Below are 20162 nucleotides of genomic sequence, written 5' to 3'. Positions count from 1 at the left end.
AGGAAAAAGGAGATTGGGGGGGGACCTGATTGAGATCTACAAAATCATGAAGGGTATAAACAGGGTGGATAGAGATAAATATTTTCCCAGGTTGAGGGATTCCTGAAGAAGGGCTCATGCCCGAAACGTCGATTCTCCTGCTCCTTGGATGCTGCGCTTTTCCAGCAACACATTTTCAGCTCTGATCTCCAGCATCTGCAGTCCTCACTTTATCCTGTATGTTAAATGTGGTTTGATGACAGCACCTTGCAGTTCTCCTTACTTCCATATGACTTCCTGCTGTTCTTGCCCCACCCCTTACTTTCCTACTGTTCTCCTCACTCCTCTGCTCACCTGACACTCTCTTCACTCCTCATGCTCTTCTGCCACTCTCTTCACTCTTTTCTCTCTCTCCCTGCTTCCTTGTTGCTCCCCTCACTTCACATTCTTCCCTCATTCCCCATTCTCCCTGCCCCTCTTTTGAAATCCCCGTTCCCCTGCTGTTCGTTTCAGTACCAATTGTTCCCTGCTACTCTCCTTGTACTTCTTGCTTCACTGCTATTGTCTTTACTATTTTTACTCCTCCCTGATGTCGTAGAGTCATAGAGATATACAGCATGGAAACAGACCCTTCGGTCCAACCTGTCTATAGTGAACAGATATCCCAACCCAATCTAGACCCACCTGCCAGCACCCGACTCATATCCCTTGAAACTTCTCCTATTCATATACCCATCCAGTTACATTTTACATTTTAAATGTTGCAATTGTATCAGCCTCCAGCACTTTCTCTGGCAGCTCATTCCAAATACATACCACCCTCTGTGTGAAAAAACTGTCTCTTAAGTCTCTTTTATATCTTTCCCCTCTCACCGTAAACCTATACCCTCAAGTTCTGGACTCCACAACTTCAGGGAAAAGACTTTGTCCAATTATCCTATCCATATCCTTCATGATTTTATAAACCTCTGACGCTCCAGAGAAAACAGCCCTAGCCTATTCAACCTCTCCCTATAGCTCAAATCCTCCAACCCTGGCAACATCCTTGTAAATCTTTTCTGAATCTTTTCAAGTTTTACAGCATCTTTCTACTAGGAAGGAGATTAGAATTGCACTTTGTTTAGGCTACTGTTGGAATACTATGTCCTGTACAGCCACAACATGACCTCCCAACTTTTGTACTCAATACTCTGACCAATAAAGAAAAGCATACCAAATGCCTTCTTTCATGAACCTATCTACCTGTGACTCCACTTTCAAGGAGCTACGAACCTGCACTCCAAGGTCTCTTTGTTCAGCAACACTCCCTAGGACCTTACCATTAAGCATATAAGTGCTGCTAAAATTTGCTTTCCCAAAATGCAGCACCTAAATTAAACTCCATCTGCCACTTCTCAGCTCATTGGTCCAGCTGATCAAGATTCAATTGTAATCTGAGGTAACCCTCTTCGCTGTCCACGCTGACCACTACACCTCCAATTTTGGTGTCAGCTGCAAACTTACTAACTATACTTTTTATCCTCACATCCAAATCGTTTATATAAATGATGAAATGTAGTGGACCCAGCACCGATCATTGTGGCACTCTACTGGTCACAGGCCTCCACTCTGAAAAACAACCCGCCACCACCACCCTCTGTCTTCTACCTTTGAGGCAGTTCTGTATCCAAATGGCTAGTTCTCCTGTATTCCATGAGACCTAACCTTGCTAACCAGTCTCCCATGGAGAACCTTATCGAACGCCTTACTGCAGTCCATATAGATCATATCTACCGCTCTGCCCTCGTGTCTTGCTTTCCTGCCATTCTTTCATCCTACTGCTCTCCTACCTTCGCATATCCCTTGTTCCCCATCACTGTCTTAGCTTCCCTTGCTCTCTCTGCCACTCTCTTCACTTCCTCTGTTCTTTCCTCTCTCTACACATGCTCATTCCCCTCCCCACCCCACTGCTTACTTTCCCTCTCCATCTCTATTCCAGAAATGAACCAGCAATGAAGTATTACAGTGGAAATGGGGACGGGGTGAGGGATCATAGGGGAGTGGGGAAGATAGACCACTGGTGAGGGGCCATGGAGTAGGAGGGAAGGTGGTCCAGTGGTGAGGAGCCACAGGAGAGTGGGGAAAATGGTCCAGCAGTGAGGGGCCTTGGGGAAGTGGGGAAGATAGTCCAGTGGTGAAGGGCCCTGGGAGAGTGAGGAATGTGTGCAGGGGAGTGTGTTGAGGGGCCATGGGGGAGTGGGGAGTTTGTTCTATGGTGCCATGGATGTGGCAAGAGCTGTAAGGAGAAGTGAAGGAGTTAAGAGAGTGCTTTGAACTTGCAGCAACTGAGATTTCAGGTTGTACATTGCCATAAGCAGTTGGAGAAACTGTAATTTTGGCAGTTGCCGGAATGTGAGGGCTGTTTTCTTCTTTGTGTTGGTGGTGATATGTTGGTATTTGACACTAATGCTTTGGATACTGAACTTTGTTAACTTTGGATATGTGTGGTCCATTGCTTTTTGCTAAGCCATTGTTCGACACTATTTGAATTTCCAAATCGCAACATAATTGACATTAGTTGGATTTAGTTGTCATTTCCTGCTTTAATGGCACATTGGTGTTATCATGGTATTGTATATCATGATTTCATTTCAAATAGGTTTAGTGAGTGGTGAATGATTCTAGGCAAGTAAGGGTAGGAGAAAAAAGTGAAGCATTCTTTGATCCTTGAATCAGTGTCAAGTTTGAAGATTGACCTTAGTTCACTGGGAGAGGTGTTAGGAATGCCAATCTGGCATATTTTACAGTGAAGTACCAATCTAGTAAAGTTGGATCAGAGGGTCACATGCCTGCTGGAAAAAGCTGACTGCGGACTGTGTTCTTACAGCAAAACGATCATGGAAAATGTCTGTAGGCACCATCCCAGTTAAGATTGATGGTGAGCAACCATGCAACAAGCAGGAGGAAGATGTTTCATGAATATTTCAGTCATTGACCATGATAGAACCCAGTAAAAGATCAGCTGAATTTTTCGCAAGCACTTTCTGGGGAAAAAAAAGCTGAATACCATTCTGCCTCCTCCTGAGAATGCCAACTCAAATGTTGGTATGAATTTAAAGGGGTGCAGCAAGATGTTGTAGAAGAGGTTGCTATGAGGATGTGGAGTGACAAATGAGTTAGCTTTTGTGGAATTGATGATTTAATTAGTATTTAGATGTGGTTAAATGGAAAAGGCAACTTTTAAAAATGGTTATTTTACATTTAAAATCTGTAGACCTAAAAGTAGTTGAAGATGACCTATAGTTCTGTAGCTTACCTGATACATACCACATATGCTCAAGTAATAATGAATCTCATGTAAAAGTCGAACCCCTATTTTTGGCCAAATAACCTGGAATTTTCCACAAATCTCATGTAAAAGTCGACTCTAGTTCTTCACAGTGAGAGGGGAAAGATATAAAAGAGACATAAGGAGCATCTTTTTCACACAGAAGATGGTATGGGTATGGAATGAGCTGCCAGAGGAAGTGGTGGAGGCTGGTACAATTGCAACATTTAAGAGGCATTTGGATGGGTATATGAATAGGAAGGGTTTGGAGGGATATGGGCCGGGTGCTGGCAGATGGGACTAGATTGGGTTGGGATGTCTGGACAGGTCGGCATGGACAGGTTGGACTGAAGGGTCTGTTTCTATGCTGTACATCTCTATGACTCTATACCAGATCAACATTTATGAGTCAGTGGGCTGGCCATCACGTCCCGCTCCGCTCCCAGTCTTCTAGTCCACTGGCTGCTAAGTTCGACTCCGGGCTTTCAGAACTACTGTAATTTGTTTTCTTTTCTTTGTTCTCTAGATCATTTGGGCTTCTGCTAATGATACGGTATGAATTTTGACAGGCAAGAATTTCAGCCCCTCAAAATTAGGATCCATGAAATAGTCAACCCCATAAATTTCTCCTTAAAAAGTAGTCAAAACAATTAGACTGTTACTCAAGTATATACGGTAACATATTGTAAGCTGGTAGGTTTTCTGTCATATGAGCTTAATTTTAGTATTTGGTTCTTTGAAAGTACAGGTAGTTCTCCTATAATGCTGTAGTTACATTCCAGCAAAACCTCGCTTAATTGACAGAAGTAATGGGGCTTATGGGAAAAGTGGGGTGAGGAGCAGACCAACAAAAAATATCACTCACGATCGCTTAAAAATCACCAAAAAGTTAAATGCAAAGTATAGCGCAGCTTGAATGAAGGTTGAACTCATACTTATTAATGAAACCAAAGTAAATTTAACTCAACACATTTAAAAAAAAGGAAGCTGCTCTCTGTACAGTACCTCTCACAGAAAGCTGCTCTGTTGGCAGCTGACATCAGCACAGAATAGCATGAAGGCCAGTGCTGACAGCGTGCATGTATACAAGGGAGCAGAGACTTGGGCGCGGACACCGGAGCATGCTTCAAATGGCACAGAGATCTTGGTGCGGACATTAGTGCCTGTGCAGAATGAAGCGCGCAAACTGTTGCTATCTCAGTTGATGGTGCTACTGGACAAGTCAGAACCCAGAATGAAACCTGATTTGATAGATTATTGTTTTCTTCTTTTTAGACACATAGTGGGCATTCATGATGGTACAAAGTTTCTTTTAAAATCAGAACAGAAATTTATTGTACAAAAGATAAAAATGCGAGTAAACAAACCAAGCTATCAAGATATAGAACACAGTTTGAAAGACCTTAAAGCACACAATAAGGCAAATCTTGTTTCCTGACACTATCCATTACAGACACAAATATGAAGTAATTATCTATGTCAAATGTTTTTAGGTTCAATTTAACTGATCTAACTTATTCTTTCCAGTTCTTTACATGCATACTTTAAAATCTGAGAGCTTAAAATTTCTCAGCTTCTTATAAATTTTGAATCAGACACTCCTGCTTCAGAAGTTAAATGAATTAAACTTTACACTGAAGTAGCTGTTTTCCCTGAACTGTTCTGTACTCCTTTCTGTGAGAGAAACTATATTTACTTCTGACCCCAATCGGATCTCCTCTCAAAGTTTTCACGCTTTGGGATATCTTAGCTAAAATAAATCGTTGGTTATCCTGAACCAAAAAAACAAGCGAATTACCTTAAATGTTTACCCTAACTGTCGTAAACCATTATAATAAAAAAGTCATCCATTAACATTCCAACACATCCCTATTCTCTGACACATATTGGTTCGGTTCATGTTCAGAAGGTTTGTGTGATCTAGATTTTTTTTCTAAAAAAACTTTCTGAAGGGTAATTAAATCCATACGACCAAATCTCAAAATAATGTTAATACAGCAAACATTTTATTATCCAGCATCTATGGGATGAGGAGTGTGCTGGTTGATCAAATATCCCAGATAATTAAGATCCAAACGATCAATGTAAAAACACACACTGAGTAATAGAAATGAATTGTAGGGTATATACACATCACTAATATACATTGTGGGCAGCACGGTGGCACAGTGGTTAGCACTGCTGCCTCACAGCGCCAGAGACCCGGGTTCAATTCCTGCCTCAGGCGACTGACTGTGTGGAGTTTGCACGTTCTCCCTGTGTCTGCGTGGGTTTCCTCCCACAGTCCAAAGATGTGTAGCTCAGGTGAATTGGCCATGCTAAATTGCCCGTAGTGGTAGGTAAGGGGTAAATGTAGGGGTATGGGTGGGTTGCCCTTCGGCGGGTCGGTGTGGACTTGTTGGGCCGAAGGGTCTGTTTCCACACTGTAATTTAATCTAATCAATACATTATTTTCAGCATAAATTACTTAAATAATAATGTGAGTTTGCCTTAAATAAACAGAGAGCATTCTCACTCGCAACCTCAACTAACTGCTCAGATGTCACAGTAGATTGCGATATTTGAGGAGAAATTGATTTGAAATTGAATCAACTGTAGATATTTCATGTAGCCATTTGATTGAACAATTATATTTACATTGAGATAAATAAACTAAAAAGCTATAATATTTGACAGTACACTACAGCAAATGCCATGGAATTTGAGGTCTGTAATTTTAGTCAGTTTATAGAGTGTACCAGTTCAAAAGGTGCCGGTTAAAACAAAGTTTGTTGCATTTGTGTATTGCACTCCACTCAGCATTATCTGTAATGTTGGCACAAACATAAAAGGCAAACTTCAATTTCCAACATCCTCAATGAAATTTAGATATTTTATATTGGAATTTGTTTTGAAATTCATTTGACAGAGTTTTGTGAAACAGGTGGGATATGTTTGGAAAATTCCTTTAATCTGTTTGTTTCTTTCTATGTTTGGAGCATTGTGGAAGAGCTTGGAAGATATGTGAACAACTTCTGAACATTTCCCTGTTCCTCTGTTAATTTACTTTGAGTAACAAAGTTTTTGCAGAATCCTGACCTTCTGCAACAAAGATTTGTTTTGGCTAGATTGCAGTGGTTTATCTGACAGACCTTTCTAAAACAAGATAGAGACTACTTTTGTTTATAATTTGTCACTGTACTTTTCAGTCTGAGTGGCTTCCAAAGTTCAAGTATTGTCTCAAATGTGCGAAATCTGGAATGACAGAGGATTGACTTTGAAGTGTGGAAGGACTCTGAATCCAAAATAGTTACCTGTTAGCAAAAAGAGGATCATCTTGTTGAAACTTTTACAGTGAATGCAGTCTTCTGAAAAAGATTAATTTTGTTGGATTCATTGGGCGGCACAGTGGTTAGCACTGGTGCCTCATAGTGCAAGAGAGCTGGGTTCATTTGTAGCCTTGTATGACTGTGTGGAGTTTCATATTCTCCCTATGTCTGTGTGTGTTTCCTTCCATGGTCCAAAAATGTGAAGAATAGGTGGTTTGGCCATGGGAAATGTGGGGGGGGGGGGCGATAAGATGAAGGTCTGGATCTGGTTGGGATGTTCTTCGGAGGGTTTGTGCAGACTCGATGGGCCTCTGTCTGCACTACAGGGATTCTATGATATGATTCTGTGATTCATTTGTATCACTGTTGTAATTAGTCACTGTCTTTTGTGGCTATATACCACTCTGTTGTACTGTTAATACTAAACATGGTATATCAAAGAAAGTAGATTAATTACGTTTTAACATGTAATGTTCACAGGTCCATTTCAGTTTGACATGCAGGCCTGCAGTATGTGGAGGGGAATGTAATAAAAATTTCAAATTTTGCTGTTGTAGAGAAATTGCTCATCTGTAAGTGGCTAAAAGCATATTAAGTAATGTAAAGAATAACAATAATAAACTTGGTGCTAAATAATTACTAGTATGTTGTACATTTTACAGCAGTGTTAGTTGAACCTTGACTCTTCATTAAAGTTAGATCTGAAGTAGATTTTTAGGCAGAAAATATTTCTGAAGCACAGAATTTTGTTAGTTATTCATAGTTGGCCATTATGGCTAATGTAAATGTGAAAAAATGCTTGTTCAAATTGAACCAAAAGAACTTCCTGAAGGTCCAATCATCTATCTTTGAACTCCTCCCTGCAACAAGCCACAGTACGACAATTATCCTTGACACCAACTTAGCAGAAAAGCCAAAGATATGAGACAGCACGATGTTCACACAATATGTTCTAAAAATACGAGCAGGGAACCAGAATAGCCATTTGACCCTTTGAGGCTGGTCAGCTGTCCAATAAGATAATGACTGATATGATTTGACTTCCGCTCTACTTTTCTGCGCAACGCCAATAATCTTTCATTACCTTGGTTATCAAGAGTTTATCTACCTCTACCTTAGAGATATTTAAAAACTCTGCATCCATTGCTTTTTGAAGAAGTGAATTCGAAAGACTCTGATTCCTCTGATCAGAAATCTTGCCCCATGTCTCTTTCCTTCCCCAAGGCAATCACAATACAAATGGACACTAGTTTTCAAGTTGAGGCACATTCACCAACACTAAACTCAGCCATGTGTGACATATTGTGTAATGCAATGCAGTAGGTGAACTAATAACATAAGGTAACTGTAAAACAGCTGCAAATTAAAGAAAAAAATATAGCTGAGGAACCGAGCTGCACCAGTGTTACCTCCTTACAATTTTCTTTGGATGGACTAAATCCCAAAAGGGAAAATTGCACAAAAACCATAACTAGAAAATGGATATGAAACCCAAAACATGTAAAAGCTCCCAAATACCACTTCTGTCTTCATCATGCTGTAAGCTATGAATATCATAAAACAGCTGCACTTTTCATTAGCAACTGATGTCATATAGGAATTCATGTACAAATAAAGAACCCAGCAATTGCCCGAGAGATCAGAAAAGCCTTGGAGGCTAAATTGTAGAGCAGCAATTAGTCATGGGTTGGCAATGGGCATTGAATACTTCTGCCTTAGCAATTGTGATCTGTGCTTAAGAAATGAAAATATGATGAAGCATTGCTTCTTTTTCTTTGTCAGATATTCATATATATATAATATAATGTCAACCTTACAAATTTTCCCGTACAAATTTTTTAATGATTCAGTGATGCAGCCAGATGGTTTACTCCAGTTTCCATGCTGAAGACAAAATGAAATCTATCGTAGGAGAGATGGCCTCTGTTGGAAAGATGAAATTTTGAGAACTAGTAGCTAGTATTATAATATTTGCTGATAATGAGTCAGAATCCTGAAGAAAAGTACAATTTTTGTTAAGAAACTGGCGACTACAGTCTCATTTGTTTTACTTCCAGTTTCATATAAACTAGCAACACAGCTGTCACTGTCTGAAAGGATTTTGAATAGTTCTTTTAATATAATAGATTTATATTAGAGTAAAAAGCCAGTTTCTGTGTATTATCCTTTGTCATTTAATCTGCCTCTCTCTAGCCTGTTACTTAGCTAATCCTCTATCCATGCTAATGTATAATTCACAACGTCATCAACTCTTGTACCTCCCTTTATGTACCCTATGTGTTGCATTTTCAATAAGCTGTAATAAATTTGATGAACACTGTGAACTTTCACAAAATCATGTTGACACTGCCCAATTGTGATTTTTCTAAATATCCTCCTATTGTGTTTTTAATATGCTTGAGCATTTTCCCAATAATAGATATTTGACTGTCTGGCCTTTAGTTTACATCTACTTCAAACTGACTCCCACAGCTACCTTGACTACACCACCTCCCACCCCCCTCCTGTAAAAATGCTATTCCTTACTCCTAATTTCTCCGCCTCCGACACATTTGCTTCTAGGAGGATCAATTCCATCCAGAACATCCCAGATGGCCTCCGACTTCAGGGACCACAATTTCCCCTTCCATGTGATTAACAATGCCCTCCAGCACATCTCCTCCACTTCTCACATCTCTGCCCTTGAACCCTACTCCTCTAACTGCAACAAGAATAGAACAACCGTGGTCCTCACCTTCCACCTTAGTAACGTCTAGATACAACGCATCATCCTCTGTCATTTATGCCACCTACAGTCAGATCTCATCCCTTTGAGCATTCCTCTCAGACCATTCCCTCCGCGACTCCCTCGTTAGTTTCCCCCCCCACCATCCCACCCAGCAACCTACCCTCCACCCCCAGCACCATCCTTTGCCACCGCAAGAGGTGTAAAACCTGTGCCCACACCTCCCCCCTCATCTCCATCCAAGGCCCCAAAGGATCCTTCCACATCTGGCAGAGTTTTTCCTGCACATCCAAACATCTCATCAACTGTGTCCACTGTTCTCGATGTGGTCTCCTCTACATTGGGGAGACAGGACGCCAATTTGTGAAATGTTTCAGAGAATATCTCCAGGTCACACGCACTAAACAACCCTACCGCTTTGAAGCCAACCACTTCAACTCTCCCTCCCACTCCACCAAGGACATGTAAATCCTGGACCGCTTCCACAGCCAAATCCTAGCCATCTGACAACTGGCAGAAGAACACTTCATCTTCCGCCTTGGGACTGTCCAACCACGTACAATCAATGTCGATTTCACCAGTTTCCTCAGCGCCCACCCCTCAACCTTATCACAGATCCAACCCAGCACTGCCATTTTGAACTGTCCCACCTGTCCATCTTCCTCCCCCCCCCCCCCATCTGCCCCACCCTCCGCTCTGACCTATCACTATCACCTCCAATTTCATCTACTTATCACATTCCTATCTACCTACTTCCTGCCCCCCCCCGCCCATTTATCTCTCGGCCTCCTTTCCTCCACCCCCACACCTGATGAAGGGCTTATGCTCGAAATGTCGACTCTCCTGCTCCTCAGATGCTGCCTGACCATCTGTGATTTTCCAGTGCCACACATTTTGACTCTGATCTCCAGCATCTGCAGTCCTCACCTTCTGGCATTTAGTTGCTGCCTGCTATCTGTTGTCCTCCATTCTTGAATACTGTTATTACATTTGCTATTTTTCAATCCAATAGGACACTTTTAGAATATAGGAAATTTTTGGACAATGACTACCACAATCAACTAGCTCTGCAGCCACTTTCTTTAAGCCACTGGGTTGCAGGCTGCCAGGTCCAATAGCCTTGTAAGCACTAAGTTCCATCACTTTTCCAAGTATTTTCTGTTTAGTAATTATTTTAAATTCCTCCACTTTCTTTTTCCTGTTAATTTTCTACTATTCTTAGGATTATTTTTGTGATTTCTGCTGTCCAAACAGATGCAAAAGAAACTCTACCATTTTCATTGTTTCCCATTATTAGTTTTTCAGTCTGACCCTCTAAGACACCTCTAATGCTTACTTTAGGTACTTTGTTCCATGTACTTGTAGAAGCTCTTAATGTATTTTATCATTCCACTTTAACCAACCTTGATATCTTCGTGCCCTCTTAATTGCATTTCTTTAAATTTACACAATCATAGAATCAGTCTAAAAATAAAGTACTGTGGATTCTGTAAATGAAATAAAACCAGAAAATGCTGGAGAAACTCAGCAAGCCTGGAAGAATTCATGGAGAGAGAAACAGGGTTAATGTTTTGAGTCAAAAGACTTCTACTGAACTGAATCATTCGGGTGCAGATGAAAATCATTTGGCTCATTGTGTCTGTACTAGCTCGACAAATGAGCAATGCACCACATACCAATTTCCCGCCTTCTCCCAATATCTTTGGTTGCCATTTCTTTGCAAATAACAATCTAATTACCTTCTTAATGCCACATTTCTGGCAGTGAATTTAAGACCCCTAATCACCTGTTGCGTGAAAAGGTTTCCCTCCAATCACCTTTGCTTTTTTTTAACTGATTACTTTAAATCTATACCCTGTCATTTTTGATTTTTCTTACAAGGGAGCATTTTCTCCCTATCAACTCTGTATGGAGTTTTCAGGACATCAAATACTTTTACCAGATCTCCTCTCATTTTTTTCTTGGGAAAACAATTCCAATCTCTCCAATCTATCATGATAACTGAAATTCCTCAAGCTGGAATCATTTTCACAAATCTCATTACACTGTCTTCAATGCCTTTCCATGTTTATCTTGTGAAATATATGTTGCTTTTTAAAAGAAAATGTCCAAAGTTCCAAGAGAAAAGAACTGTAAACCTAGTTCGCAATGCTGTACTTTCAACTCTGTTCTCTCTTTAAAAGAAAACAAATTTGTTTGGTTACACTTGGATGACTTTGATTCTCTCAAATGCTGCTGAAAAATGTGATCCAAAATGTTAAAAAAAGCTGGTTGCACCTGGCATGAAGTGACCAGTCTAAGTGAATTTTGATGTCTGCTGTGGGAAATAAATTTGACATTTATTCAGTGGGATGTTGGTATTGATCCATATTTGACATAGTATGAAGTAGAATTAAGTCCTGTTCTGCACCTGCTTGCTATATTTGCTTGGATATGACTACTTAATTGTGACAAGTGAAGTTATGTAATTTTGCAACACTGAATTCTGGATGAACATAAATCATCAATAGCAAGAAACTGAACAATGCAAACAAATTTATGCTTAATTCTGGTTTGTGCATAAGATTTGATATGTACCTCAAAAAGAATATACATATTCAGCATTTGTTTATATTTAAATCTAGTTCATCAATATCTGTCAAAATGAAATGTAAATAATTCATTAACATTGACTTTTAGCATCACAATGTTTGTAGACTATGATGATTTTAAACTGAGTCTTTGAGTTTGTGGTTTTGTGGCTACAATTCATGCCAAATATGCTTAGGTGGATATCAGTGTAGTATTTGCAATAAAAAATATCAGGTTGCTAACTCTGAAACAATGTGGAAGTTCTTCTCTGGATGATATATCATGCTGAATTAAGCACAGTGTAACTTTAACGAAAGTAATTTTCTTGTCACATATTAGATTTAGTGCAAATAAATTGGCAAACTGGGACATTCTACTTTGTATGCATGATTGCTAACTTGGAGAAATAAATTTAAAATGTCTTGCTTGGGGGCTTTATTTGACAAACGTAAATTGCTATGAAGTGTTTAATTTCATAATCTCTTTAGTTCATGACTATGCAGAGACAGATATTGTTAAGTGTGTTACCATGACTAAACAATGATATATTTTTAGTTATAAAATATATTCAGTAACATTAAATGAAATATTTTATGCACATATAGCAGAACAAGACTGATCTCTATCACCTTGAATTTAAAAATTGTTGCAAGAAAATTACTATATCTTTCCCTGAAAATGTTTTGCAAAATCATCTTAAAAACATGCTGTTCTACCATTTTTAAGTTTCAAGATAATTAATTCTTTTTATTTACATCTTTATAAGAGACAGTGCTAACTATTCATTTTTGATATGTTCAGTGATTCTCGTGATTATTAGATAATTTATTGAATATTTTTCAAATTCTTCAACTAGTTCAGAACCAAAATCATTCTCTGGTAAATCATTAGCATTAAGTTCAAGCTGTGATTTAAAAATCAATGCAACTGGATAGGGATCTCAGAAAGACTTTGCTTCTTGCAGATTTTTTTTCATACTCTCTTTTTCTGTTTCTTTTGCTTTTCTTGTTTTTTGTCTTATATTCAGGTTTCTGGTTTTCTCTGCTGCATGGCTTTGCCTGATAGGGTTTTGTTTTACTGCCTTTTAACTGAGATGAGAGGAGTACACTGTGTCCTACTATTACGTGGGCCTCGACATAAATGCAACTTTTTATCTGTCCCCTGATATTATCAGTTCTATGTTTTTTTCTGTATTAAACATAAAATATAAAGATCTATAAACCAAGTTAGCTAATAAAAAAAGCTTGTTCAAGATGCAGTATTAAGGATTCTTTTGGGTGCTGTTCAGGAGAGCAGACTTGGCCACAGCTCCAGATACCACACTGGCCTTGTAACAAGAGGTTTCTCAAAAACACCGGAGCCAGGCTGGGAGACTGCCTATCCTTCTCCATACTGGCCAACTGAAAAATCCAAACAATCTGCAAAGCTGCAACCTAACAGTGGTAAACTCAGGCAGGATGTGTGCAGTAAGCAAGCAGCTATCCCAAGACATTTGACTTTCAAGAAATGCCTTGTTAGAAAATTGTGTTTCACTGTTCTTTCACTGACCTCTTTATTTAAAAAAAATCCCAGGTAACTCCTAAATCTTAAAATTCAGGTCAAAGATTATTAAATATGAAGCCACAGTAACACTTGGCACTTGCTTGACTAATCCCTCTCTGTGCTTACAGTTCCTATGCCTAGATGGTACTTGATATCATCTAGATCAAAACAGTCTGATTGATTGGAACTAATTCACAAATATTCAGTTTCTCTTTCACTGATGCTGAGTCCTAGCAGAGTGTACCAACAACAAGCCCACTGCAAAAAATCACCAAGGCTTCTTAATCACCAAAGCTTCCAATCATCTAGAAGGACAAGGGCAGTATATAACTGGGGACACCACCACTTGCAAGTTCCCCGCAAAGGCACTGGGCATCTTGACTTGGAAATATATCAATGACAATGAAGGATGTCCTGGAACTCCCTTCCTAATGCTTCAACAAATGGTCAGCAGTGGTTCAAGAAGGCAGCTCATCACCTCATGAACAACAAGAGATGGATAATTAATGGTTGGACAGCTAGTGACACCCACTTTATAGAGGTTTATAAAATCGTGAAGGGTATGGATAGGGTAAGTAGACAAGGTCTTTTCCCCAGGGTGGTGGAGACTAAAACTAGAGGGCATAAATTTTAGGTGAGGGGAACAGATTTAAAAGGGACCCGAGAGGTAACGCTTTCATGCAGAATGTTTCTGCGTGTGTGGAATGAGCTGCCAGAGGAAGTGGTGGAGGCTGGTACAATTACAATGTTTTAAAGGCATCTGGATGGATATATGAATAAGAAGGCTTTAGGGGGATATGGACCAAATGATGGCAAATAGGGCAAGATATGTTTAGGATATTTGGTTGGCATAGATGAGTTGGATCAAACGGTCTGTTTTTGTGCTGGACATCTCTCTGACTCTATAAACTTTTTTTAATTGTACTATTATGAAAGCCCTTCACATTTTTCCTGAAGTGGGATGCACAGAATTAGCTGCAATATGCTAATTCAGGCCAAAGCAAGGTTTTATGAAGGTGATTCATAATTTCTTTCCTTTTTGTACTCCATCCTCTATTTATGACCTAGTAATGTTTTAACCACTGTTTCAACCTATCCTATCATAATTAACGATTTGTATGAATGTAATCGCAGGTCATTATGTTCCTGCATCATTTTTAGAATTATTCCATTTAGTTAATCAATGAAGGGAGAAAAACAACACCAACCATCTTCTCAAAAGCAATTATTGATGGGCAACAAACGATGGCAATATCTGTGATGCTCACGTCCCATGAATAAATTTTAAAAAGCACTCCATTATTTTTTCATGTAAGTCACAGAGGCCTGCTTTTGCAAAACCTATCAATTGTTTTAATCCAGTTTTATCATTGTTGTCTTAGTGTACCTGCCGGAATGACATGGTGAAGATATCTATGGACATCTTTGTAGAAAAATTTCAACCAAGCAGGTACACGCTGTGGAAACAAGGGAAGGACATTCAAACTATTGATCACACAAAACCTACTCCAGAATCAACTCCTGAGTTGGAGGCTTGGCAGAAACAAAGAAAGGCTACACCAAGAAAATCTGGAATGTCTTTGAGGAGGTAATGTCAGCTCATTCAACTCATCATTCAAGTGGAGATGTGCAATATGTATCAGTTATGGAATTAAAATTTTTCAGATTCAATTAATTTGATTTTAAGCGGGGCTAACTAAGTTTGTCACTCTTCAAATTTTCTTTAACGGACTTTGCTTTATAAATTTACTGTATTTCAACCAGTGTGTAATTACTTTGCAAACATTAAATATGTAACTTGAAAATATTCATGACCAGCTATTAATGTTTGAAACCTTAGCATGTGTTAGAATGTATCTGTTCTAAGATATTATAGACATAATGACTTGTTTTAATACAGAATTGCCAATAGCAATGAATAGATACAATTCAATGCTAAATCATTTTTAATTTATTTATTCATGTGACCATGTGGCATTGCCAGCTAGGCCAGCACTTATTCTCCATCCCTAATTGCCCATAAGGTAGTTGAGTCAACTACATTGCTGTGGGTCTGGAGTCACATAAAGGCCAAACCAGGTAATGATGGCAGTTTCCTTCCCTAAGTCTTTTTGACAGCTGGAGATGGATTTGTGGTCATCATTTGACCTTAATTCCTGATTTTTAATTTAATTCACATTCTGCCATCTGCCATGGTGGTATTTGTATCCACATCTCTGATAATACCACCAAGCTGTTGCCACCGCTGGATTATTTAGTGAGGGAGAAAGTTTGTATGAGTATAGATACATAAAATCCAACCTGATTGTCATATCTTCTTCAGTCTCTATCAGTTGCGAACTCGATCTAAAAAGCCAAAATCTCTAGAAGATGAAACAACATCAAGCAAACCTGTGCCTAAAGAAGCAACTACAACTGAAGCATTTAATAATGCTATAAATGTTAAAGAAGAGCCCAGGAACGGGGCACAGAAAGAACAGACTAGCAATACAGAAGTAACGAGTACTGAAGAAGATAGTGTTGAGGCAATCCAGTTGGATCAGAAACTGTTGGATAAAGCTCAGTTGCTTGGTAAGACAGATTGGCTTTTCCTTCTCCTTTTATTAACAGTTCAAAGCCAAGAATCATCAGTAGAAATTAGAATATAGAGTTATCTGTTTCATAATGCCTTTTGGCTGACTATATAAATGTTCTGAATATGACTGTCATTTTCACTGTGTTGGTGACTCATCATAGGAATGGGTATAAGGTCTCTGATTGCTTTATTATTAGGTCCTGAGTTTTTTTTTAATCTGAGAAGCAGTTAGCGTGCTGGAGTTGGCGTTACTGTTGTTTAGTCAACTGCAGGAAAGTGAACCATATGGTTTGCTTTTGACTATATCCTATCTTAGAAATACACATTACTGGATGCTGGATAATGACAAGGTCAAGATTGCATTGTTTAATACAGTTCAATAAACTCTTATACTCCCAACAGAGTTCTGGACAACTCAGATTCCAGAGTGAAATCTAGCTCGATAGATTATTAGTTTAAATATTTGGAATTTATTACTATAGTGGTTAGTCACTGAATATATTGACATGAAGCTGCAAATGTTCTTAAACAAATAATGCAAATTCATTACACATTGAAAATGAAACAAACACAGCTACATGTCCCAGACAGTTCATAAGAATCTTAATGTAAACAGTAAAACAAAGTTCCAACCTGTTTCCTGATAATGTCTCTTCTACATCCTTAAATCTCAGAGAAATAGCAATCCTATCTTGACTAATTCCTGATTTATCTGTAAAGTTTTCCTTCTTAGACTGCTGAGGTGTTCTTACGGTTGATTTCCCATTCTCCTGCTTGGACTGGTGATCTGAACTTTGTTTTGGTTCTGACAAGTTAAAAACGTGTATTCAAGCTCTCATAGCTAAGAGACTCTACAAACTAAAATCCTTCTGCTAGGGTCTACCTGTTCAGAACTGAATTTCTGCTTCTTCTGAATTGAGGTCCAAATAAAAACTCAAAGTCTGTTTTCTCTGCCTGTAATAAACTCAGCAGTATTTATAGATTAGTTTTTTTTAGATTTTTAGATTCTCTACCGTATGGAAACAGGCCCAACAAGTCCACACCGCCCCTCCGAAGAGAAACCCACCCAAACCCATTCCCCAACCCTATATTTACCCCTGACTAACGTACCTAACACTGTGGGCAATTTAGCATGGCCAATTCACCTGACCTGCACAACTTTGGATTGTGGGGGGGAAACTGGAGCATCCGGAGGAAACCCACGCAGACACGGGGAGAATGTGCAAACTCTACACAGGCAGGCGGGAATCGAACCCAGGACCCTGATGCTGTGAGGCAGCATGCTAACCACTGAGCCACCGTGCCGCCCCATCAATTATATTCCATCAATATTCCATCAATTACCACCGTAAGTAACCAGCCAGACACTTTGCATACTTTCTTGGAAATAATGTTTTAGGTCACAATTCAAAATGAATATCCTGATTTTTTAAAAACAATTTATATTCTCAGAACTGAAACCAATGTCCATCTACCTCTCTTTGAACGATCTAAATTCAAAAATAATAATAAACTAATTTATTACAAAACCTGTTAACACTTGATTGAAGGACAATCATTTGAACAAGGTGGTGCAGGACCATTGTCATTTGTATAGCTATATCCCTTCATAAGTTGTCGTTCAATAGTTAAGTAAAGGGTTAAAATGTAGAGAGCAAATTCAGAGATGATGTTTATAGGAATCAGTACTGATTAGTGATTTGTGTTCATGGAAGTGTTTGACTGGATTTATAACATCAGGAGCCTTAGTAAAACTGAAATCACTTGGTATTAGGGGCACTCTGCAGTTGTTGGAGTCATGCTTAGCTTAAAGGAAGACGTTTGTAGTTGCTAGAGGACAGTCATTTCGGGCCAGGGTCTTGCTAGAGTTCCTTCAAGTAGCATCCTGGGCCCAATCATCTTCAACTGCTTCATCCTTGACGTTTCCCTCTGTTATGAGGTAAGAAGTGGTCATGTTAGTAAACTGTTGCACAATGTTCAGCACCATTTGTAACTCTTCAAATACTGGAACCATTAGTATCTGAATGCAGCAAGACCTAGACATTATACAAGCTTGGGCTGGTAAATGGCAAGTGATATTCATGTCACACACGTGCCAGATCATAAATGCCTGCTGCAGAAGAGAATCGAAATATCTCCCTTCAACAATTCAAAAGCGTCACCATCATTGAATCCTTCTACATCAGCACCTTGGGAGTTAACATAGACCAGAAACTTAACTGAATTTAAAAGTGAACTGAAAGTCAGCAGACAGAACTGCAATAGTTGTGTCTGAAGACGAAAAGCATACAACTGAGGTTTTTGGTAGCAGATAGGTTAAAATGGCTGAGGTGTGCAAGGTGTTCTTCATGATGGAAATGATATGTAATTAGCAACTTAGGTCAAGGTCAAATGGAGTTGTTATCAGTCCACTTAAACCTGCTGGACAATGGTAGGGAATAATAATGATTGTTCAGTGAGACTTGAAGAGGAACCTTTCCACCCTCTCACTGTTAACTGTAGAAATTACACCTTGTTGATTACACAGAGGCAGTGAAAGGATCAAAAGAGGTGAAAGGTTGAAGCTGGATGTCTTCACTGGAACTTGATGCTGTGTCATCAAGGGGCACCAGCAGTTTGGAGGTGGGGTAAGAATGGTCAGGATACATCCACAGGGAAATGCAGAGACAGAAGTGTTTGACAGATGCATATTTTTCACATTACTAGCAAAGATTGGCTTTAAGTTACTTTCAAAAGTAAGTAAGGAATATTTTCTTTTAGTTGCTTCTTGTCACTGTTAAAGCACTGCTGAGGTCTGTTTGATTACTAAAATCATGACATATGCAATTCCTTAAGGTTGGAATGCTGTCTTTAATGGAATGCTGGCTAAAGTACTTACCTGTTTAAACTTTACACAGTCTGCTTCTATTAATGAGCCAGAATGCTGAGGACGTTGTTTTGAGAGATAGTCTCACGTTTTGACCTAAGTGATTAAGTGAGTAAAGTTCTGCTGAAAGATTGACTGCATGAGCATAGAAATAATGAATTTCGCATGGATTACTGAATTTTTGTTTGTGTTAAGGGAAATCAGTAATCTGAAGTTGAAATCTGACCAGCAATCCAAATTATAATCCACATTTTACGATTTCAGTATCATAGATGTTAATGGTGGAGTGTTTCTAATATTGGAATAAGTTGTGTAGCAAAACAATGAAACTCTGAGCATTCTGTTTAAAATTTCATTGTATTTTTCCAAAAGTTGCTTTCGGGTTTCTAATTTTTTTTTGATAATTTTTATTTCTGTTAGTCACTATTTACATTACTGTTTAGTCTGCTGAAAAATTTCCATTGCTACATGTTTACATCAGTTTAATATAGAGTGCTTTGCTGTTCCTCATTGTTGGGGATAGAAAAGAAATATGCAATTGAAGGCTCGCTTGTATCGGCCCAAATTAAGGATTGCACCACACGAACCTTGAGTTATTGACTCTGTATTCATGAGCTCACAGGGAGAGACAAGTCGACCGAATGGTCACAAGTCCTTCCGCTGAGATACCGAAAGTTGCATGATTATATAGGTTACAATCATTTAACAATTAGCGAACTGTTAATCGTAGGATAAGGTGAGTTTAGGCACTTTGCCCAGTCACTAGCCTCAGTCGCATAGTGTCTGGACAGTGCTAGTTAGTAGCTGATAAGCAAGTTTCAGTATACAATAGGTTCTTGTAAAAGAAGAGCATTCCCATGCGGGAAAAGACTTAATTATCAGGTATTAGTACAGCTTCAAAGTCAACTACCTCACTGAGCCTGGGAATGTATGAGCTTTGCAAGCAGACACCAACATTAGATTCAAAATGGTTTCCAAGCTTTTAGTATGTGACAAAATGGTTGCTTTGGTTATAACAAATCTCCCACACACATGATGACCTTTGTTTGACAACCTTTCCTCCCACTTGAATTTTCTTTCTTTTTTTCAGTTTACTGGCATAAAGCTTTGAGTTCTAAATTCACCACCTGTTCCTGTTTCAATATTAACGATTTGTGGGCGGCACGGTGGCACAGTGGTTAGCACTGCTGCCTCGCAGCGCCAGAGACCCGGGTTCAATTCCCGCCTCAGGCGACTGACTGTGTGGAGTTTGCACATTCTCCCCGTGTCTGCGTGGGTTTCCTCCGGGT

The 20162-nt window shown here is 39.1% G+C and overlaps 1 protein-coding gene across 5 annotated transcripts in view; it reads left to right on the top strand.

Moving 5' to 3' along the window:
* LOC122562270 (lysine-specific demethylase 4C-like) overlaps nucleotides 1–20162 on the top strand; it is a 437697-nt gene that overhangs the window by 203537 nt on the left and 213998 nt on the right. For all 5 annotated transcript variants that reach the window (XM_043715065.1, XM_043715046.1, XM_043715057.1 and 2 more), the window contains 2 exons: nucleotides 14815–15020; nucleotides 15756–16003. In XM_043715065.1, coding sequence (XP_043571000.1) covers nucleotides 14815–15020; nucleotides 15756–16003 — 454 coding nt within the window. The remainder of the gene's footprint in view (nucleotides 1–14814; nucleotides 15021–15755; nucleotides 16004–20162) is intronic.

The sequence above is a fragment of the Chiloscyllium plagiosum genome, chromosome 2 (genome assembly GCF_004010195.1).
Source record: "Chiloscyllium plagiosum isolate BGI_BamShark_2017 chromosome 2, ASM401019v2, whole genome shotgun sequence".
NCBI lineage: Eukaryota > Metazoa > Chordata > Chondrichthyes > Orectolobiformes > Hemiscylliidae > Chiloscyllium > Chiloscyllium plagiosum.
Note: the sequence above shows the minus strand (reverse complement) of the source record. Positions and strands in the feature narration are given on the sequence as shown.